The sequence below is a fragment of the Ranitomeya imitator genome, chromosome 8 (assembly GCF_032444005.1).
Source record: "Ranitomeya imitator isolate aRanImi1 chromosome 8, aRanImi1.pri, whole genome shotgun sequence".
Taxonomy (NCBI): domain Eukaryota; kingdom Metazoa; phylum Chordata; class Amphibia; order Anura; family Dendrobatidae; genus Ranitomeya; species Ranitomeya imitator.
Window position 1 is genome coordinate 6070928 of NC_091289.1, and position 24650 is coordinate 6095577.

General features: G+C 46.3%; 2 protein-coding genes across 3 annotated transcripts in view; one reads left to right on the forward strand and one right to left on the reverse strand.

Moving 5' to 3' along the window:
* Window positions 1–17113, forward strand: part of LOC138647265 (inter-alpha-trypsin inhibitor heavy chain H3-like) — a 56763-nt gene extending 39650 nt beyond the window's left edge. For both annotated transcript variants that reach the window (XM_069736163.1, XM_069736164.1), the window contains exons 16-20: window positions 1155–1268; window positions 1420–1585; window positions 12266–12411; window positions 12551–12617; window positions 16919–17113. In XM_069736163.1, the coding sequence (XP_069592264.1) occupies window positions 1155–1268; window positions 1420–1585; window positions 12266–12411; window positions 12551–12617; window positions 16919–17054 (629 nt within the window). In that variant the 3' untranslated portion in view covers window positions 17055–17113. The remainder of the gene's footprint in view (window positions 1–1154; window positions 1269–1419; window positions 1586–12265; window positions 12412–12550; window positions 12618–16918) is intronic.
* A 1739-nt stretch (window positions 17114–18852) lies between these two features.
* On the reverse strand, window positions 18853–19880 carry LOC138647503 (olfactory receptor 5B12-like). Its single transcript, XM_069736537.1, has one exon. It carries the CDS (start codon window positions 19849–19851, stop codon window positions 18853–18855), a length of 999 nt encoding a protein of 332 aa, XP_069592638.1. The 5' UTR covers window positions 19852–19880.
* Window positions 19881–24650: the final 4770 nt, after the last annotated feature.

Genomic DNA, 24650 nt, shown 5'->3' on the forward strand with positions numbered 1-24650 from the left:
ATCATGTATCTCTGTATACAGGGAGCTCCCCCTAGTGGTGTCTGCAGACAGGATCTTATCATGTATCTCTGTATACAGGGAGCTCCTCCTAGTGGTGGCTGCAGACAGGATCTTATCATGTATCTCTGTATACAGGGAGCTCCCCCTAGTGGTGGCTGCAGACAGGATCTTATCATGTATCTCTGTATACAGGGAGCTCCCCCTAGTGGTGGCTGCAGACAGGATCTTATCATGTATCTCTGTATACAGGGAGCTCCCCCTAGTGGTGGCTGCAGACAGGATCTTATCATGTATCTCTGTATACAGGGAGCTCCTCCTAGTGGTGGCTGCAGACAGGATCTTATCATGTATCTCTGTATACAGGGAGCTCCCCCTAGTGGTGGCTGCAGACAGGATCTTATCATGTATCTCTGTATACAGGGAGCTCCCCCTAGTGGTGGCTGCAGACAGGATCTTATCATGTATCTCTGTATACAGGGAACTCCCCCTAGTGGTGGCTGCAGACAGGATCTTATCATGTATCTCTGTATACAGGGAGCTCCCCCTAGTGGTGGCTGCAGACAGAATCTTATCATGTATCTCCGTATACAGGGAGCTCCCCCTAGTGGTGGCTGCAGACAGGCTCTTATCCTATATCTCTGTATACAGGGAGTTCCCCCTAGTGGTGGCTGTAGACAGGATTATATCCTGTATCTCTGTATACAGGGAGCTCCCCCTAGTGGTGGCTGCAGACAGGATCTTATCATGTATCTCTGTATACAGGGAGCTCCTCCTAGTGGTGGCTGCAGACAGGATCTTATCATGTATCTCTGTATACAGGGAGCTCCCACTAGTGGTGGCTGCAGACAGGATCTTATCATGTATCTCTGTATACAGGGAGCTCCCCCTAGTGGTGGCTGCAGACAGGATCTTATCATGTATCTCTGTATACAGGGAGCTCCCCCTAGTGGTGACTGCAGACAGGATCTTATCACGTATCTGTATACAGGGAGCTCCCCCTAGTGGTGGCTGCAGACAGGATCTTATCATGTATCTCTGTATACAGGGAGCTCCCCCTAGTGGTGGCTTCAGATTACATTTTCCTCTGATCCAGCAATTAATGTTGTTAATTGTGTCAGCTTTTCTCCATGTTTTACTGTTCCCTTGTTTTGCAGATTGCTTATCGTCTTCCCTGCTTATTAGCGCCTCCACGATCCCAGAGAAGATTTGTCTTAGATTTTCTGATCCTCACGATACAATTATGAATTTGTTCCACAATTCCGACAGAGGTAAAGCGTGTGCCGATGTCCCCCCATATGATTCATGCATCTCTTATGGCCTCTGGTGGCACAGGGGTTAATATTTAATATATTGTATAATATTTAGGTGAAATTACTTCTGGCTGATGCTAATGGGATATTGCCATTATTTCCACTCCAGGGATCACTATTAATGGGAAACTTGCTGTAAATAAGAGCGGTTTTGATAAAATTGGACTCGTCCACAAGAAGATGATGACCGTGGAGGTAACGGCTGAAAACATCACAGTGACCAAAGGGGAAGAAGCACAGCAGTACCCATGGTCATCCGGGCCACCAGGGCTGAGGTAAGACCACCAGGAGCTGTGGATTATAGTGCTGCCCTATGGGGGACTCTGGTCAACAGCAGCTAGAAACAATGTATCCACAATGTATATCGGGAGGTCGCTGACACACAGCCATTATAGAATGGATACATGGGGGATGGATACAGTATATAGGAGACATATAGGCGGCTGTACACGGCACCTCCACAGTCATTATAGAATGGATACATGGGGGATGGATACAGTATATAGGAGACATATAGGCGGCTGTATGCGGCACCTCCGCAGTCATTATAGAATGGATACATGGGGGATGGATACAGTATATAGGAGACATATAGGTGGCTGTACACGGCACCTCCGCAGTCATTATAGAATGGATACATGGGGGATGGATACAGTATATAGGAGACATATAGGTGGCTGTACAGGGCACCTCCGCAGTCTTTCTTAAATGGATACATGGGGGATAAATACAGTATATAGGAGACATATAGGCGGCTGTACACAGCACCTCTGCAGTCTTTATAGAATGGATACATGGGGGATGGATACAGTATATAGGAGACATATAGGCGGCTGTACACGGCACCTCCGCAGACATTATAGAATGGATACATGGGGGATGGATACAGTATATAGGAGACATATAGGCGGCTGTACACGGCACCTCCGCAGTCATTATACAATGGATACATGGGGGATGGATACAGTAAATAGGAGACATATAGGCGGCTGTACACGACACCTCTGCAGTCATTATAGAATGGATACATGGGGAATGGAAACATAGTAACATAGTTAGTAAGGCCGAAAAAAGACATTTGTCCATCCAGTTCAGCCCATATTCCATCATAATAAATCCCCAGATCTACGTCCTTCTACAGAACCTAATTGTATGATACAATATTGTTCTGCTCCAGGAAGACATCCAGGCCTCTCTTGAACCCCTCGACTGAGTTCGCCATCACCACCTCCTCAGGCAAACAATTCCAGATTCTCACTGCCCTAACAGTAAAGAATCCTCTTCTATGTTGGTGGAAAAACCTTCTCTCCTCCAGACGCAAAGAATGCCCCCTTGTGCCCGTCACCTTCCTTGGTATAAACAGATCCTCAGTGAGATATTTGTATTGTCCCCTTATATACTTATACATGGTTATTAGATCGCCCCTCAGTCGTCTTTTTTCTAGACTAAATAATCCTAATTTCGCTAATCTTTCTTGGTATTGTAGTTCTCCCATCCCCTTTATTAATTTTGTTGCCCTCCTTTGTACTCTCTCTAGTTCCATTATATCCTTCCTGAGCACCGGTGCCCAAAACTGGACACAGTACTCCATGTGCGGTCTAACTAGGGATTTGTACAGAGGCAGTATAATGCTCTCATCATGTGTATCCAGACCTCTTTTAATGCACCCCATGATCCTGTTTGCCTTGGCAGCTGCTGCCTGGCACTGGCTGCTCCAGGTAAGTTTATCATTAACTAGGATCCCCAAGTCCTTCTCCCTGTCAGATTTACCCAGTGGTTTCCCGTTCAGTGTGTAATGGTGATATTGATTCCCTCTTCCCATGTGTATAACCTTACATTTATCATTGTTAAACCTCATCTGCCACCTTTCAGCCCAAGTTTCCAACTTATCCAGATCCATCTGTAGCAGAATACTATCTTCTCTTGTATTAACTGCTTTACATAGTTTTGTATCATCTGCAAATATCGATATTTTACTGTGTAAACCTTCTACCAGATCATTAATGAATATGTTGAAGAGAACAGGTCCCAATACTGACCCCTGCGGTACCCCACTGGTCACAGCGACCCAGTTAGAGACTATACCATTTATAACCACCCTCTGCTTTCTATCACTAAGCCAGTTACTAACCCATTTACACACATTTTCCCCCAGACCAAGCATTCTCATTTTGTGTACCAACCTCTTGTGCGGCACGGTATCAAACGCTTTGGAAAAATCGAGATATACCACGTCCAATGACTCACCGTGGTCCAGTCTATAGCTTACCTCTTCATAAAAACTGATTAGATTGGTTTGACAGGAGCGATTTCTCATAAACCCATGCTGATATGGAGTTAAACAGTTATTCTCATTGAGATAATCCAGAATAACATCCCTCAGAAACCCTTCAAATATTTTACCAACAATAGAGGTTAGACTTACTGGCCTATAATTTCCAGGTTCACTTTTAGAGCCCTTTTTGAATATTGGCACCACATTTGCTATGCGCCAATCCTGCGGAACAGACCCTGTCGCTATAGAGTCCCTAAAAATAAGAAATAATGGTTTATCTATTACATTACTTAGTTCTCTTAGTACTCGTGGGTGTATGCCATCCGGACCCGGAGATTTATCTATTTTAATCTTATTTAGCCGGTTTCGCACCTCTTCTTGGGTTAGATTGGTGACCCTTAATATAGGGTTTTCATTGTTTCTTGGGATTTCACCTAGCATTTCAGATACTAGATACTAGATACAGTATATAGGAGACATATAGGCGGCTGTACACGGCACCTCCGCAGTCATTATAGAATGGATACATGGGGTATGGATACAGTATATAGGAGACATATAGGCGGTTGTACACGGCACCTCCACAGTCATTATAGAATGAATACATGGGGGATGGATACAGTATATAGGAGACATATAGGCGGCTGTACACGGCACCTCCGCAGTCATTATAGAATGGATACATGGGGTATGGATACAGTATATAGGAGACATATAGGCGGTTGTACACGGCACCTCCGCAGTCATTATAGAATGGATACATGGGGGATGGATACAGTATATAGGAGACATATAGGCGGCTGTACTTCATCTCCACAGTCATTATAGAATGGATACATGGGGGATGGATACAGTATATAGGAGACATATAGGCGGCTGTACTTCATCTCCACAGTCATTATAGAATGGATACATGGGGGATGGATACAGTATATAGGAGACATATAGGCGGCTGTACACGGCACCTCCGCAGTCATTATAGAATGGATACATGGGGGATGGATACAGTATATAGGAGACATATAGGCGGCTGTACACTGCACCTCCACAGTTATTATAGAATGGATACATGGGGAATGGATACAGTATATAGGAGACATATAGGTGGCTGTACACGGCACCTCCGCAGTCATTATACAATGGATACATGGGGGATGGATACAGTATATAGGAGACATATAGGCGGCTGTACACTGCACCTCCACAGTCATTATAGAATGGATACATGGGGGATGGATACAGTATATAGGAGACATATAGGCGGCTGTACACGGCACCTCCGCAGTCATTATAGAATGGATACATGGGGTATGGATACAGTATATAGGAGACATATAGGCGGCTGTACACGGCACCTCCACAGTTATAATAGAATGGATACATGGGGGATGGATACAGTATATAGGAGACATATAGGCGGCTGTACACGGCACCTCCACAGTCATAATAGAATGGATACATGGGGGATGGATACAGTATATAGGAGACATATAGGCGGCTGTACACGGCACCTCCGCAGTCATTATAGAATGGATACATGGGGGATGGATACAGTATATAGGAGACATATAGGCGGCTGTACACTGCACCTCCACAGTTATTATAGAATGGATACATGGGGAATGGATACAGTATATAGGAGACATATAGGTGGCTGTACACGGCACCTCCGCAGTCATTATACAATGGATACATGGGGGATGGATACAGTATATAGGAGACATATAGGCGGCTGTACACTGCACCTCCACAGTCATTATAGAATGGATACATGGGGGATGGATACAGTATATAGGAGACATATAGGCGGCTGTACACGGCACCTCCGCAGTCATTATAGAATGGATACATGGGGTATGGATACAGTATATAGGAGACATATAGGCGGCTGTACACGGCACCTCCACAGTTATAATAGAATGGATACATGGGGGATGGATACAGTATATAGGAGACATATAGGCGGCTGTACACGGCACCTCTACAGTCATAATAGAATGGATACATGGGGGATGGATACAGTATATAGGAGACATATAGGCGGCTGTACACGGCACCTCCGCAGACATTATAGAATGGATACATGGGGGATGGATACCGTATATAGGAGACATATAGGCGGCTGTACACGGCACCTCCGCAGACATTATAGAATGGATACATGGGGGATGGATACAGTAAATAGGAGACATATAGGCGGCTGTATACGGCACCTCCGCAGTCATTATAGAATGAATACATGGGGGATGGATACAGTATATAGGAGACATATAGGTGGCTGTACATGGCACCTCCGCAGTCATTATACAATGGATACATGGGGGATGGATACAGTATATAGGAGACATATAGGCGGCTGTACACTGCACCTCTGCAGTCATTATAGAATGGATACATGGGGGATGGATACAGTATATAGGAGACATATAGGCGGCTGTACACAGCACCTCCACAGTCATAATAGAATGGATACATGGGGGATGGATACAGTATATAGGAGACATATAGGTGGCTGTACATGGCACCTCCGCAGTCATTATACAATGGATACATGGGGGATGGATACAGTATATAGGAGACATATAGGCGGCTGTACACTGCACCTCTGCAGTCATTATAGAATGGATACATGGGGGATGGATACAGTATATAGGAGACATATAGGCGGCTGTACACAGCACCTCCACAGTCATTATAGAATGGATACATGGGGTATGGATACAGTATATAGGAGACATATAGGCAGCTGTACACGGCACCTCCGCAATCATTATAGAATGGATACATGGGGTATGGATACAGTATATAGGAGACATATAGGCGGTTGTACACGGCACCTCCGCAGTCATTATAGAATGGATACATGGGGGATGGATACAGTAAATAGGAGACATATAGGCGGCTGTACACGGCACCTCCACAGTCATAATAGTATGGATACATGGGGGATGGATACAGTATATAGGAGACATATAGGCGGCTGTATACGGCACCTCCACAGTCATTATAGAATGGATACATGGGGAATGGATACAGTATATAGGAGACATATAGGCGGCTGTACACGGCACCTCCGCAGACATTATAGAATGGATACATGGGGGATGGATACAGTATATAGGAGACATATAGGCGGCTGTACACGGCACCTCCGCAAACATTATAGAATGGATACATGGGGGATGGATACAGTATGTAGGAGACATATAGGCGGCTGTACACGGCACCTCCGCAGTCATTATAGAATGAATACATGGAGGGTGGATACAGTATATAGGAGACATATAGGCGGCTGTACACGGCACCTCCGCAGTCATTATAGAATGAATACATGGAGGATGGATACAGTATATAGGAGACATATAGGCGGCTGTACACGGCACCTCCGCAGTCATAATACAATGGATACATGGAGGATGGATACAGTATATAGGAGACATATAGGCGGCTGTATACGGCACCTCTGCAGTCATTATAGAATGGATACATGGGGTATGGATACAGTATATAGGAGACATATAGGCGGCTGTATACGGCACCTCTGCAGTCATTATAGAATGGATACATGGGGTATGGATACAGTATATAGGAGACATATAGGTGGCTGTACACGGCACCTCCGCAGTCATTATAGAATGAATACATGGAGGATGGATACAGTATATAGGAGACATATAGGCGGCTGTACACGGCACCTCCGCAGTCATTATACAATGGATACATGGAGGATGGATACAGTATATAGGAGACATATAGGCGGCTGTACACGGCACCTCCGCAGTCATTATAGAATGGATACATGGGGTATGGATACAGTATATAGGAGACATATAGGCGGCTGTACACGGCACCTCCGCAATCATTATAGAATGGATACATGGGGTATGGATACAGTATATAGGAGACATATAGGCGGCTGTACACGGCACCTCCGCAGTCATTATAGAATGGATACATGGGGAATGGATACAGTATATAGGAGACATATAGGCGGCTGTACACGGCACCTCCGCAGACATTATAGAATGGATACATGGGGGATGGATACAGTAAATAGGAGACATATAGGCGGCTGTACGCGGCACCTCCACAGTCATTATAGAATGGATACATGGGGAATGGATACTGTATATAGGAGACATATAGGCGGCTGTATACGGCACCTCCGCAGTCATTATAGAATGGATACATGGGGGATGGATACAGTATATAGGAGACATATAGGTGGCTGTACACGGCACCTCCGCAGTCATTATAGAATGAATACATGGAGGATGGATACAGTATATAGGAGACATATAGGCGGCTGTACACGGCACCTCCGCAGTCATTATACAATGGATACATGGAGGATGGATACAGTATATAGGAGACATATAGGCGGCTGTACACGGCACCTCCGCAGTCATTATAGAATGGATACATGGGGTATGGATACAGTATATAGGAGACATATAGGCGGCTGTACACGGCACCTCCGCAATCATTATAGAATGGATACATGGGGTATGGATACAGTATATAGGAGACATATAGGCGGCTGTACACGGCACCTCCGCAGTCATTATAGAATGGATACATGGGGGATGGATACAGTATATAGGAGACATATAGGCGGCTGTACACGGCACCTCCACAGTCATTATAGAATGGATACATGGGGGATGGATACAGTATATAGGAGACATATACAGTGGGGCAAAAAAGTATTTAGTCAGTCAGCAATAGTGCAAGTTCTACCACTTAAAAAGATGAGAGGCGTCTGTAATTTACATCATAGGTAGACCTCAACTATGGGAGACAAACTGAGAAAAAAAAATCCAGAAAATCACATTGTCTGTTTTTTTAACATTTTATTTGCATATTATGGTGGAAAATAAGTATTTGGTCAGAAACAAACAATCAAGATTTCTGGCTCTCACAGACCTGTAACTTCTTCTTTAAGAGCCTCCTCTTTCCTCCACTCATTACCTGTAGTAATGGCTCCTGTTTAAACTTGTTATCAGTATAAAAAGACACCTGTGCACACCCTCAAACAGTCTGACTCCAAACTCCACTATGGGGAAGACCAAAGAGCTGTCAAAGGACACCAGAAACAAAATTGTAGCCCTGCACCAGGCTGGGAAGACTGAATCTGCAATAGCCAACCAGCTTGGAGTGAAGAAATCAACAGTGGGAGAAATAATTAGAAAATGGAAGACATACAAGACCACTGATAATCTCCCTCGATCTGGGGCTCCACGCAAAATCCCACCCCGTGGGGTCAGAATGATCACAAGAACGGTGAGCAAAAATCCCAGAACCACGCGGGGGACCTAGTGAATGAACTGCAGAGAGCTGGGACCAATGTAACAAGGGATACCATAAGTAACACACTACGCCACCATGGACTCAGATCCTGCAGTGCCAGACGTGTCCCACTGCTTAAGCCAGTACATGTCCGGGCCCATCTGAAGTTTGCTAGAGAGCATTTGGATGATCCAGAGGCGTTTTGGGAGAATGTCCTATGGTCTGATGAAACCAAACTGGAACTGTTTGGTAGAAACACAACTTGTCGTGTTTGGAGGAAAAAGAATACTGAGTTGCATCCATCAAACACCATACCTACTGTAAAGCATGGTGGTGGAAACATCATGCTTTGGGGCTGTTTCTCTGCACAGGGGCAAGGACGACTGATCCGGGTACATGAAAGAATGAATGGGGCCATGTATCGTGAGATTTTGAGTGCAAACCTCCTTCCATCAGCAAGGGCATTGAAGATGAAACGTGGCTGGGTCTTTCAACATGACAATGATCCAAAGCACACCGCCAGGGCAACGAAGGAGTGGCTTCGTAAGAAGCATTTCAAGGTCCTGGAGTGGCCTAGCCAGTCTCCAGATCTCAACCCTATAGAAAACCTTTGGAGGGAGTTGAAAGTCCGTGTTGCCAAACGAAAAGCCAAAAACATCACTGCTCTAGAGGAGATCTGCATGGAGGAATGGGCCAACATACCAACAACAGTGTGTGGCAGCCTTGTGAAGACTTACAGAAAACGTTTGACCTCTGTCATTGCCAACAAAGGATATATTACTAAGTATTGAGATGAAATTTTGTTTCTGACCAAATACTTATTTTCCACCATAATATGCAAATAAATTGTTAAAAAAACAGACAATGTGATTTTCTGGATTTTTTTTTCTCAGTTTGTCTCCCATAGTTGAGGTCTACCTATGATGTAAATTACAGACGCCTTTCATCTTTTTAAGTGGTGGAACTTGCACTATTGCTGACTGACTAAATACTTTTTTGCCCCACTGTAGGCGGCTGTACACGGCACCTCCGCAGTCATTATAGAATGGATACATGGGGGATGGATACAGTATATAGGAGACATATAGGCGGCTGTACTTCATCTCCACAGTCATTATAGAATGGATACATGGGGGATGGATACAGTATATAGGAGACATATAGGCGGCTGTACTTCATCTCCACAGTCATTATAGAATGGATACATGGGGGATGGATACAGTATATAGGAGACATATAGGCGGCTGTACACGGCACCTCCGCAGTCATTATAGAATGGATACATGGGGAATGGATACAGTATATAGGAGACATATAGGCGGCTGTACACGGCACCTCCGCAGTCATTATAGAATGGATACATGGGGGATGGATACAGTATATAGGAGACATATAGGCGGCTGTGCACGGCACCTCCACAGTCATAATAGAATGGATACATGGGGGATGGATACAGTATATAGGAGACATATAGGCGGCTGTACTTCATCTCCACAGTCATAATAGAATGGATACATGGGGGATGGATACAGTATATAGGAGACATATAGGCGGCTGTACACGGCACCTCCACAGTCATAATAGAATGGATACATGGGGGATGGATACAGTATATAGGAGACATATAGGCGGCTGTACTTCATCTCCACAGTCATAATAGAATGGATACATGGGGGATGGATACAGTATATAGGAGACATATAGGCGGCTGTACACGGCACCTCCACAGTCATAATAGAATGGATACATGGGGGATGGATACAGTATATAGGAGACATATAGGCGGCTGTACACGGCACCTCCGCAGTCATTATAGAATGGATACATGGGGGATGGATACAGTATATAGGAGACATATAGGCGGCTGTACACGGCACCTCCACAGTCATAATAGAATGGATACATGGGGGATGGATACAGTATATAGGAGACATATAGGCGGCTGTACTTCATCTCCACAGTCATAATAGAATGGATACATGGGGGATGGATACAGTATATAGGAGACATATAGGCGGCTGTACACGGCACCTCCACAGTCATAATAGAATGGATACATGGGGGATGGATACAGTATATAGGAGACATATAGGCGGCTGTACACGGCACCTCCGCAGTCATTATACAATGGATACAGTATATAGGAGACATATAGGCGGCTGTACTTCACCTCCACAGTCATAATAGAATGGATACATGGGGGATGGATACAGTATATAGGAGACATATAGGCGGCTGTACACTGCACCTCCGCAGTCATTATAGAATGGATACATGGGGGATGGATACAGTATATAGGAGACATATAGGCGGCTGTACACGGCACCTCCGCAGTCATTATAGAATGGTTACATAGGGGATGGATACAGTATATAGGAGACATATAGGCGGCTGTACACGGCACCTCCGCAGTCATTATACAATGGATACATGGGGGATGGATACAGTATATAGGAGACATATAGGCGGCTGTACACGGCACCTCCACAGTCATTATAGAATGGATACATGGGGGATGGATACAGTATATAGGAGACATATAGGCGGCTGTACACAGCACCTCCACAGTCATAATAGAATGGATACATGGGGGATGGATACAGTATATAGGAGACATATAGGCGGCTGTACACGGCACCTCCACAGTCATAATAGAATGGATACATGGGGGATGGATACAGTATATAGGAGACATATAGGCGGCTGTACTTCATCTCCACAGTCATAATAGAATGGATACATGGGGGATGGATACAGTATATAGGAGACATATAGGCGGCTGTACACGGCACCTCCGCAGTCATAATAGAATGGATACATGGGGGATGGATACAGTATATAGGAGACATATAGGCGGCTGTACTTCATCTCCACAGTCTTTATAGAATGGATACATGGGGGGATGGATACAGTATATAGGAGACATATAGGCGGCTGTACTTCATCTCCACAGTCATTATAGAATGGATACATGGGGGATGGATACAGTATATAGGAGACATATAGGCGGCTGTACACGGCACCTCCGCAGTCATTATACAATGGATACATGGGGGATGGATACAGTATATAGGAGACATATAGGCGGCTGTACTTCATCTCCACAGTCATTATAGAATGGATACATGGGGGATGGATACAGTATATAGGAGACATATAGGCGGCTGTACACGGCACCTCCAGTCATTATAGAATGGATACATGGGGGATGGATACAGTATATAGGAGACATATAGGCGGCTGTACACGGCACCTCCACAGTCATTATAGAATGGATACATGGGGGATGGATACAGTATATAGGAGACATATAGGCGCTGTACTTCATCTCCACAGACCGCGCTCACTCATCTCACATTTCTCATTTGCTGACGATTTTATTTCTATTTAGGTTCATAAGGAAAGAAGGAGATACATTATTGGCGTCTCTGGAGCCGGGTGTGAAGCTTTTTATTTCTTTGGTAAAACCCTCGGCTGTTCTGAAGCTTCACGTGCAGAGCCGTGCTGCACTTTCCAATTCCACCTGCGGCCTCGTCGGTATGTGTTGGCGCTCCGCCGTGCACTCAGCATTGGGGGCCACATATATAGCAGCAGCCCCCTGATATACAGGGTCCATCATTCACAGACACTGATAACTAAGAAGGAAACTTACAGAATTATCTTCTCCGGTTTTCAGGTCATGTGATGAGTGTTCTGTCCTCCAGTGATCTCAGCGTCCACGGGAAAATCCTTCCATCCAACCGGTAAGAAGCTGCGGCCGTGTCACAGGAGCACGATCAGTGCCGGCTCTAGGGCCGGTGAGAAAACACTGTGTGGTGCAGAATGTTTCTGTCACGATTCACACCGTGACCGTCACCCCTACGTCACGGGTCGGGGTGGCTTTGGGCCAACAGACGGCTATCACATGTGCAGGGGGGCTTATCTTAGTTATCCCTCCACTCCACAATGTGATGAGAAAACACACACAAGGCTATTGACCTCTTAGTTTACAGCAGGGGCTTATTCTAGGTATCCCACTGCTTTCAATATACCACGAACTGCAGGGATTTATGTATATCCCGCTTAGTTCCACTTAAAACTTGCAGCTCTCTGGCGCCCCCTTATTCTCAGGTCAGATTAGGTACTGCACCTGGGGTTACTAGTCACCAGACAGGCTGCCTGCTATGTACTGGCTATTGGGCACGCTGCAGCGATGCGATAAACTACTCCCACTCAGGCGGGAACAATAATTATCAACACCGCAGTCGCTACAACGACAGCCAACTACCCAGTACGAAACGTATGCTGCCACCAGCTTCGATTAACCGGGTCCGTAGCTAACCCAAAAAAAACAGTAGCGTAATTCTCTTCAGGAGACTTAGGGTACGTTTTAGAGCAGGAAGAACGAAAACTAGTAATTTATATATTTTACTCCGAAAGAAGGCAGTGTTTGTAAAAAGGCATATAACGATGTTACAATATGGAGACAATTGCAAATATGTACAAGATAATTATAAAATAAACAGGGATTAAATAAGAAAAGGTACAACTCACATGTTCTCAGTTCATATCAGTTCAGGCAACCAGGCTGGTGGGGGGGGGGTTTCCATCTGTCCCAGTGCATGAGGACTGGGTAGGAACAGCTCTTCACGTCAGGCTCACATAGACTCCAATAGATACAGCCCACAGTGGACCAAAACGTATGCGATCTCACACACATGCATATAGCCATGTGTTCACACTGTGAGAACCAGAGATTGCATAACTAACCAATACTACGGACATTCCAAGAAACAGACATAGAAACCAGGAGAAAAAATAGGAGTATACGTCCAAGATTTTTGCATATAAAATTATCTTCAAATTTTATTACATCAAATATATACACAACACGTCACATAACAAAACCAGTACTACATAGTGATCATGAGGGAAAGACTGGAACAACACTGAAAAAACACCCGGGGAGAAGCCCCTGGAAATGTCCGTATTGTCAAATAAAGTGCCACTAGTGCATATCATAAAAATGGGTAAGCAAGAAGTTACTTGGAGAAAGTCAGCATACTGCGCTAAGTAATATGACCCAAAGCAGGGGTTACCATCCGATACAGCGCACTCAATGCCCACAATCCCTATCAAGATCTTACCCATTTGCCGGACCACCAGGAGTTTCCACCGGAGCCCCATCACATGTATCGGATGGTAACCCCTGCTTTGGGTCATATTACTTAGCGCATTATGCTGACTTTCTCCAAGTAACTTCTTGCTTACCCATTTTTATGATATGCACTAGTGGCACTTTATTTGACAATACGGACATTTCCAGGGGCTTCTCCCCGGGTGTCTTTTCAGTGTTGTTCCAGTCTTTCCCTCATGATCACTATGTAGTACTGGTTTTGTTATGTGACGTGTTGTGTATATATTTGATGTAATAAAATTTGAAGATAATTTTATATGCAAAAATCTTGGACGTATACTCCTATTTTTTCTCCTGGTTTCTATGTCACATAGACTCCAGCAGCAGACTGCCTCCTGGGATCTGGCCAGACAGTTATAGCTGCAGCCTGTGACATCCCAGAAAGGGGTTGGATCACCTCGTCCCTCCTACCTCTTCAGTTAACTAATTTTACCCTAACTTTTATCTAATTTCTGTAACTCCGCTACAGAACATGTCATAGACATAACAAACCCAGCATTCATCTCGGATTAACGTGGGCATTCTAATGAGATCAAATATGTCCTATCTGTGATACATATTTACAGAGAAATCCCTACTTCTTTACCAGATGGAGTTAGGAGCTCATGTTTAGAGTTGCGGATAGATCCGCCGAGGGACGTAAAGAATATATATTTTTCCTATTTCTAGCTTAATTGGTTTGCCTAATATCTTACAAAAACAGAACAAAGAACTTCCATGGATTCTAGAGACTTATAATCCAGTTCTAGCCGGTCACTTTCCACTGCAGGGATGCCGGTCGTAAATACCTTTGCTCTTCGACCTAGAGGTAATAAACTCTTCTTCCCCCATACCTTGGAAAGGAAAGCTCTTGGCTGAGTGAAAGGGAAGGGGGGCTTTTTAGCCCACAGCCTGCTAGCAAGAGAAACTACTTATATGATATTTCATACCATATCGTGACAGTTTCCCACAAACTTCACCTAGAAACAGTAAGAGGCAGTCCACTGTGCAGTGCAGAGAGGCAGTCTACTGTGCAGTGTGGAGAGGCAGTCCGCTGTGCAGTGTTAAGAGGCAGTCCGCTGTGCAGTGTTAAGAGGCAGTCCGCTGTGCAGTGTGGAGAGGCAGTCTACTGTGCAGTGTGGAGAGGCAGTCTACTGTGCAGTGTGGAGAGGCAGTCTGCTGTGCAGTGTGGAGAGGCAGTCCGCTGTGCAGTGTGGAGAGGCAGTCTACTGTGCATTGTGGAGAGGCAGTCTACTGTGCAGGGTGGAGAGGCAGTCTACTGTGCAGTGTGGAGAGGCAGTCCACTGTGTAGTGTGGAGAGGCAGTCCGCTGTGCAGTGTGGAGAGGCAGTCCGCTGTGCAGTGTGGAGAGGCAGTCCGCTGTGCAGTGTGGAGAGGCAGTCTCCTGTGCAGTGTGGAGAGGCAGTCTACTGTGCAGTGTGGAGAGGCAGTCTACTGTGCAGTGTGGAGAGGCAGTCCGCTGTGCAGTGTGGAGAGGCAGTCCACTGTGTAGTGTGGAGAGGCAGTCCGCTGTGCAGTGTGGAGAGGCAGTCTACTGTGCAGTGTGGAGAGGCAGTCTACTGTGCAGTGTGGAGAGGCAATCCACTGTGTAGTGTGGAGAGGCAGTCCGCTGTGCAGTGTGGAGAGGCAGTCCACTGTGTAGTGTGGAGAGGCAGTCTACTGTGCAGTGTGGAGAGGCAGTCTACTGTGCAGTGTGGAGAGGCAGTCCGCTGTGCAGTGTGGAGAGGCAGTCCGCTGTGCAGTGTGGAGAGGCAGTCCGCTGTGCAGTGTGGAGAGGCAGTCCGCTGTGCAGTGTGGAGAGGCAGTCTACTGTGCAGTGTGGAGAGGCAGTCTACTGTGCAGTGTGGAGAGGCAATCCACTGTGTAGTGTGGAGAGGCAGTCCGCTGTGCAGTGTGGAGAGGCAGTCCGCTGTGCAGTGTGGAGAGGCAGTCCGCTGTGCAGTGTGGAGAGGCAGTCTACTGTGCAGCACGAGATTAAAACACTTGGCAAAGAAAGGGAACACAACACAGAAGTACCCAAAGGGGAAAAGTTATTAACATATTGTCAATTATTCTACCCAACTGTGAGTTAATGTAAATTACCCCCAATATAGAATTGATACTACTGTGAGAGGTGGAATAAAAGTTGGACTATCGGAAACTGCTGCTCTAAAGAACCAAGAAAGAAAACCGACTGACAGTCCAAAATATAAGATTAAAATTAACTTTATTAGTTCCTCAGGTTAAAAAATGACAAAGAAAATGATCAAAAATTACATAGAGTAAGCATTGAATAAATGAGCACATTATATTTGTCTGGCGCTTTTTTGCCGAATGTATGTAATAGATGTGGAGTATCTACAAAGTGCAAAGTGTCAAGATACATAAAATTAAAATTGTGAAAAAATAATAAAAAAATGCATGTAAACAATTATTAAATGGTGTGTAATTGTTGCTAGTAAATATAAATATATAAAGTGCATAAAATAAATTCATGCATAAAATAAATGTTATGCTCTTTATATATTTAGATTTACTAGCAACAATTACACACCATTTAATAATTGTTTACATGCATTTTTTATTATTTTTTCACAATTATTTTAATTTTATGTATCTTGACACTTTGCACTTTGTCGATACTCTACATCTATTACATACATTCAGGCAAAAAAGCGCCAGACAAATATAATGTGCTAATTTATTCAATGCTTACTCTGTCATTTTTGATCGTTTTCTTTGTCATTTTTTTAACCTGAGGAACTAATAAAGTTAATTTTAATCTTATATTTTGGACTGAGTCGGTTTTCTTTCTTGTTTTTTTGTGTGCAGTATGTGGCACAGTCCTGATAACACGTCTGACCCAGATTCTCCTTTTTCACTGTTTCAGCTTCTGTCCTTGTGACGTCACTTCATTTGGAGCTAAGAATCCCGGCTGTTGTGTTCACGTCACCGCGAAGTCCGATGATCTGAGTGCAGGAGCGAGAAGCATCGTACAAAGTATCTTCCATGTTCCTACAGCCTAATACACAGGAACAACAGCCAGAAATAAAGAGCTGGAATGTAACATTGTAGTGTCCTGTGAAATATCAGTAACTGCTCCTGAACAGCTGTACGTATATAATTATATACAGGAGATGCCCAGGTTATACCGGCTGTACATATATAATTATATACAGGAGATACCCAGGTTATACCGGCTGTACATATATAACTATATACAGGAGATGCCCAGGTTATACCGGCTGTACATATATAATTATATACAGGAGATACCCAGGTTATACCGGCTGTACATATATAATTATATACAGGAGATGCCCAGGTTATACCGGCTGTACATATATAATTATATACAGGAGATACCCAGGTTATACCGGCTGTACATATATAACTATATACAGGAGATGCCCAGGTTATACCGGCTGTACATATATAATTATATACAGGAGATACCCAGGTTATACCGGCTGTACATATATAATTATATACAGGAGATGCCCAGGTTATACCGGCTGTACATATATAATTATATACAGGAGATACCCAGGTTATACCGGCTGTACATATATAATTATATACAGGAGATGCCCAGGTTATACCGGCTGTACATATATAATTATATACAGGAGATGCACGGGTTATACCGGCTGTACATATATAATTATATACGGGAGATGCCCAGGTTATACCAGCTGTACATATATAATTATATACAGAGGATACCCAGGTTATACTGGCTGTACATATATTATTATATACAGGAGATGCCCAAGTTATACCGGCTGTACACATACAATTATATACAGGAGATGCACGGGTTATACCAGCTGTACATATATAATTATATACGGGAGATGCCCAGGTTATACCAGCTGTTCATATATAATTATATACAGAGGATACCCAGGTTATACCGGCTGTACATATATAATTATATACAGGAGATGCCCAAGTTATACCGGCTGTACACATACAATTATATACAGGAGATGCACGGGTTATACCAGCTGTACATATATAATTATATACAGGAGATACCCAGGTTATACCAGCTGTACATATATAATTATATACGGGAGATACCCAGGTTATACCAGCTGTACATATATAATTATATACAGAGGATACCCAGGTTATAGCAGCTGTATATATAATTCTATACAGGAGATACCCAGGTTATAGCAGGTGTATATATAATTATATACAGGAGATACCCAGGTTATACCGGCTGTACATATATAATTATATACAGGAGATGCCCAGGTTATACCAGCTGTACATATATAATTATATACAGGATATACCCAGGTTATAGCAGCTGTATATATAATTCTATACAGGAGATACCCAGGTTATAGCAGGTGTATATATAATTATATACAGGAGATACCCAGGTTATACCGGCTGTACATATATAATTATATACAGGAGATGCCCAAGTTATATCGGCTGTACATATATAATTATATACAGGAGATACCCAGGTTATACCGGCTGTACATATATAATTATATTCAGGGGATGCCAGGTTATAGCAGCTGTATATATAATTGTATACAGGAGATGCCCAGGTTATAGCAGCTGTATATATAATTGCATACAGGAGATGCCCAGGTTATACCGGCTGTACATATACAATTATATACAGGAGATGCCAGGTTATAGCAGCTGTGTATATAATTGTATACAGGAGATGCCCAGGTTATAGCAGCTGTATATATAATTGTATACAGGAGATGCCCAGGTTATAGCAGCTGTATATATAATTGCATACAGGAGATGCCCAGGTTATCCCGGAATGATTTATGTTGTTGGGAACCCTCATATGGGTTCATTGTTTCTTGCTGGACCCTTTCTCTTCCCTCTCTGCTCTTGCAGCCTTTGCCTCCCTCCCTCTGGTCTGTAGGTCTTGTACAGTCTTCGCAGCGCTGCCTTCAGCTCTTGGTTCCTCAGACTATACACTAATGGGTTCACGAGTGGAGTGACCAGAGTATAGAACACTGACACGACTCTGTCGGCCGAGTGATAGTAACTGGTGGTCGGTCTAAAGTAGTTAAAGACGAGGGTCCCATAGAAAATGAAGACAACTGTCAGGTGGGAAGAGCAAGTGGAGAAAGCTTTAGACCTCTTGTCCTTGCCTCTGATCTTCAGGATGGTGGAGAACACAGTGATGTAAGGAATGAACGTCATAAGCAGAGAACTGAGTCCGAGAAGTCCCCCGAGGATGAAGATGGACAGCAGGTTGACAAAGGTATCAGTGCAGGAAATCTGCAACAACTTGGATACATCACAGAAGAAACTCCAGACAACGTTGGAGGCGCAGAAGGTCAATCTCAATGTGAAGATTGTATGTATCAATGAATAGAGCATGCCGAGCATCCATACTGCCACCGCCAGGTGGACACATGTCTGCCACCCCATGACCTGGATGTAATGGAGAGGTCTACAGATGGCAATGTACCGATCATAAGACATCACCGCCAATAGAAGAATCTCACAAGTGGCAAAAAATATAAAGAAAAAGACTTGGCTCATGCAGGCCGCTACAGAAATTGTCTTATCGTTGGTGGTCAAGTCGTAGAGCAAACGAGGAGATGTGATGGAAGAGCAACCCATATCCAGACAGGCCAGGTTCCCAAGAAAGAAGTACATGGGGCTATGGAGGTGAGAGTCTACGACCACCAGGAGAATGATGAGAAGATTAGTGACGAGGGTCGAGACATAAACATAGAAGAAGATCAGGAAGAGAAGAAGCTGGAGGCTCGGGACATCAGACATCCCCAACAAGTACAATTCAGACCAAAGGGTTTGATTTCTCATCACAGTACGAGCAGAAGGAGCCTAGAAGGGAAATGTACAGAAGAAGATATCCCAGAAGATGTCACGAAATGAGAAGTGAAAGGAGACTACTGAAGAAGACAAGATTTCACCAAGACTCAAACCTTTTTGGTAGCCTTCTTCTCCATTGACTTTAATGATGGAAATCTGTCTTTCCATTCACTGGTTCCTAAGACACAATGTAGCTATGAATGTAACCTGGAGGAATACAATGTACGTAGAGGATTTCCATGTGGATTTGCTTCCCTCTTATGGTTGTCTTCTGACTGATACTAATGCTGAGCAGACAATATATGTTACTGCTACAGATGCTCCTGAGATGAGTGGTAGCTCAGAAGACATCATTAATTCCACCCCTGGAGGAATCGTGCAGACACAGAACCAAGAATGGTAGGAAATACAGGATAGATTTCAAAGGTTTCTCCACTTAAGTGACGTTGAAAGAATATTAAAGAGTTATTCCTTTGATCCCACTATTATTCACAAAGCAGAATAAATGCAGAGTTACTGTTATATATACAGGCTAAAGCCAACATAAAGTTTCTTTCCTGTACGTTTGTGTCTTTTTCCATCTTTCTGCCCCTTTGTGCATCCAGCTTCACATCGCTGAATGGGAGATCCTATTCTTATCTGCTTAAACTACTTTTCCAAGTGGCACCTGCTTCTCCTCAGTGCTGCAGACAACCCTACCTCCTTATCGCATCTACTTCTCCTCAGTGCTGCAGACACCCCTACCTCCTTATCGCACCTACTTCTCCTCAGTGCTGCAGACACCCCTACCTCATTATCGCATCTGCTTCTCCTCAGTGCTGCAGACACCCCTACCTCCTTATCGCATCTGCTTCTCCTCAGTGCTGCAGACACCCCTACCTCCTTATCGCATTTGCTTCTCCATGCTGCAGACACCCCTACCTCCTTATCGCATTTGCTTCTCCTCAGTGCTGCAGACACCCCTACCTCCTTATCGCATTTGCTTCTCCTCAGTGCTGCAGACACCCCTACCTCCTTATCGCATCTGCTTCTCCTCAGTGCTGCAGACACCCCTACCTCATTATCGCATCTGCTTCTCCTCAGTGCAGCAGACACTCTTACCTCTTATCACATCTGCTTCTCATCAGTGCTGCAGACACCCCTACCTCATTATCGCACCTGCTTCTCCTCAGTGCTGCAGACACCCCTACCTCCTTAATACATCTGCTTCTCCTCAGTGCTGCAGACAACCCTGCCTCCTTATCGCATCTGCTTCTCCTCAGTGCTGCAGACACCCCTACCTCATTATCGCACCTGCTTCTCCTCAGTGCTGCAGACACCCCTACCTCATTATCGCACCTGCTTCTCCTCAGTGCTGCAGACACCTCTACCTCCTTATCGCATCTTGTGAAGGATTACCACTTCCTACCACGTCACCAATCCGTGACGTCACTACCCAGGCCCAGCCCTCCGGCACCCCCCTTTGTCTCTCAGGTCAGTAAAGGAACTGCACCCAGAGCAAATGGCCGCCGGGGAGACTGCCCTGTTACCCACCCTGGGTATTCTAAGATTCGCAATCAGAGTAAAAGGATCAGCCCAAAATTAATTTATGATTTAATTGCCTTAAGGGCGCACTAGATAATTACAAGAAATATACAATCACAATATATCAAGAGTTACAGTCAGAGTACAATATAACAACAACAATACAAGGCTTAAAGGTATAAAGCTGGAGGTCAATTTACCAGGTTGAAGGTCGCTTGTGGAAGCCGGGGGGGCATAGCATTCCGCAGGTCCAAAACTTAGTTGCCGGGCAGCCCCCAGAAAGCATGTGCTTGCTCCCCCCTCTGGCTGGCATACCCTGTTCCTTAAGAAATCATCATAGTCTTCTTCTGTGGAGTGAGACCCTCCCAGTAACCTCAGCTTCTTCTTATACCTGGCTGAGCCCCCCTGCCTGCAGCTGGGTGGGCTTAGCAATCTCCACCCCCTCTGCCTCCCTGCAAGATTTATTCCCATATCTAATAAATGGGATAACTTCTCTCAGGATGATCGGATCAGCACACGGGCAGTACCAGCGCCTGTGGTTTGTTCTGCCGGTCGTACTGGGATCAAACCTGGACCCATTCGGTCCCTGTGGGAGGCTGATCCCTATATCTCGGGTTTCAGACCTTCCACCGTCACGGGAGTCACACTGTTCGATGCACAATTTCTTTAGGGCAAGGAGAATATTTTTTATGAGCCTGTACCTCGGACGATGCGTCCATAATTCACAATTCCATGTTGGAGACGGTTCGGCTGGGCTGCCATAATAGATGTGTATCCAGTGGCCACTTGGCATGCGTGTTTTAATTAAGTCCCCAAGCATTTCCAAGCCCCCTGCTGGCGTGGTTTCCTCACAGCTTTGAAATACCATCTACAGTTTACACTGAGCTCAGCCCGTTAGCATACTAATAGGAACTCTATTCATTAGCAAAGGTGGGGGCCAGGAGCACTCCTGGCTGCCGACCTGAGACCAGGAGACAAAATGGAGTCACGCCAATCTGTAAGTATGCCTGTTCCAAGATGGCGGCTGGTCCCTCATCACACCTCCCTGCTTTAGAGGGCGCTAGGGGGCATCACATTCCTGTGTTCCCCGTGCGCCCTTCCACACCTTCTCCTGGCCGGGACAACCCATCAGCATTACTATGGTCTCTGCCTCTCTCTCCCTGAGCCTGTCTCTGCCTCCTCCTCTCTGAGGCGGACTCTGTCCCTCCTCTCTCTCTCTCTGAGGCTGTCTCTGCCCCCTCCTCCTCTCTCTGAGGATGTCTCTGCCCCCTCCTCTCTGAGGCTGACTCTGTCCCTCCTCTCTCTCTCTCTCTCTCTGAGGCTGTCTCGGCCTCCTCCTCTGTCTCTCTCTGAGGCTGTCTCGGCCTCCCCCTCTCTCTCTCGGAGGCTGTCTCTGCCCCTCCTCCTCTCTCTGAGGCTGTCTCTGCCTCCTCCCCTCTCTTCCTGAAACTGTCTCCGCCTCCTCCTCTGTCTCTCTCTGAGGCTGTCTCTGCCTCCTCCCCTCTCTTCCTGAGGCTGTCTCCGCCTCCTCCTCTGTCTCTCTCTGAGGCTGTCTCCGTCCCCTCCTCTCTCTCTCTGAGGCTGTCTCCGCCCCCTCCTCCTTCTTTCTCTGAGGCTGTCTCTGCCCCCTCCTCTCTCTCTCTGAGGCTGTCTCTGCCCCCTCCTCCTTCTCTCTCTGAGGCTGTCCCGGCCTCCTCCTCTCTCTCTGAGGCTGTCTCGGCCTCCTCCTCTGTCTCTCTCTGAGGCTGTCTCGGCCTCCTCCTCTCTCTCTCTGAGGCTGTCCCTGCCTCCCCCTCTGTCTCTCTCTGAGGCTGTCTCTGCCCCCTCCTCCTTCTTTCTCTGAGGCTGTCTCCGCCCCCTCCTCTCTCTCTCTGAGGCTGTCTCTGCCCCCTCCTCCTTCTTTCTCTGAGGCTGACTCTGCCCCCTCCTCTCTCTCTCTGAGGCTGCCTCTGCCCCCTCCTCCTTCTCTCTCTGAGGCTGTCCCGGCCTCCTCCTCTCTCTCTCTGAGGCTGTCTCGGCCTCCTCCTCTGTCTCTCTCTGAGGCTGTTTCGGCCTCCTCCTCTCTCTCTCTGAGGTTGTCCCTGCCTCCCCCTCTGTCTCTCTCTGAGGCTGTCTCTAACTGTCGGTCCCTGGGCCACGCCTCCGGTGAACCCTGCTGGACCGTTACCCGGTACAGCCCTCCCTGGTCCCCGACCACCCGCTCGTGGTCTGACTCCCCGGGAGGCTGTGCCGCCTGCTCCTTAAGAGCTTTCAGGCTAGCGTCCGCTTCCAACGCTGCCTGAAATCCCTGACTCGATGTGGCGAGAAGGGACGACACTGCCCCATCCACCGTCCGCTCCCCGGGATCTGTCTCCTGGCCGCTGTCTGACTCGGCAGCCACTTGGTCAGAGAGGGGGAAGCCGTCGGACCTCTGCAAGGCTCCTTGGGCTCCGGCGCTCCCACTCCTGGTGACAGCGGCCACGACCGCTGTGCCCACGGGTAGCGCCTGCTTCCCCCCGACTCCTGACCAAGTCGCCGGGTCAGGCAGACTTCCCTGCCCTCCTGACCTCCCGGGTGTGGGGAACTCCTGCCCTGGGGTCTTACCTGGTGGCTCCTCTCCCGGGACGCCTCCTCTCCCCATGGCCTGTTCCTCTTCCTGCAGGGGCCCTAGACTCAGCAGGCTGGATTCACTTAGGGGCCCTACACTGCCCATAGCAGCCCCTCCCTCCACCTCTGAGCTCTCCCCTAAAGTCTCCTCACCTGTCCTCCCTGTGAGCCCCGTGTGTGTGGTGTCAGTGTATGGAGTACCCTCAGGTTTCACTCCCTCCCCCACTGTTGGAGGCACATTCAACACATCAACATTCACAGTAGAGTCATGACATTCTTGGGGAGCCGAACTTGGGGGTTCAGTGGCCACATACTGAGACACTATCCGCCCCAAATCGGTCCCAAGTAATACATTAGCAGGAATATTCGACGTTACTCCCACCTCCCGCATTCCCCTCCCGGCACCCCAGTCCAAAAACACCTTTGCAACAGGCAGCGCCGGTTCCATGCCTCCAATTCCGGAGACGGACAGGGTTCTCCCTGGCACCAAGTCTTGAGGGGACACCACCTCAGGACGTACCAGGGTTCGTTCAGCGCCTGTGTCCCGCAGTCCCACGACCGCTGAGCGGCCGATAGTGACGGGTTGGTAATTGTCCAGGGACCTCCCACCATCCCCTCCCACACATAAAACAGTGGACGGTTCCGGGGACAGGGATGGGGCCTTAAGACGCTGGGGACAT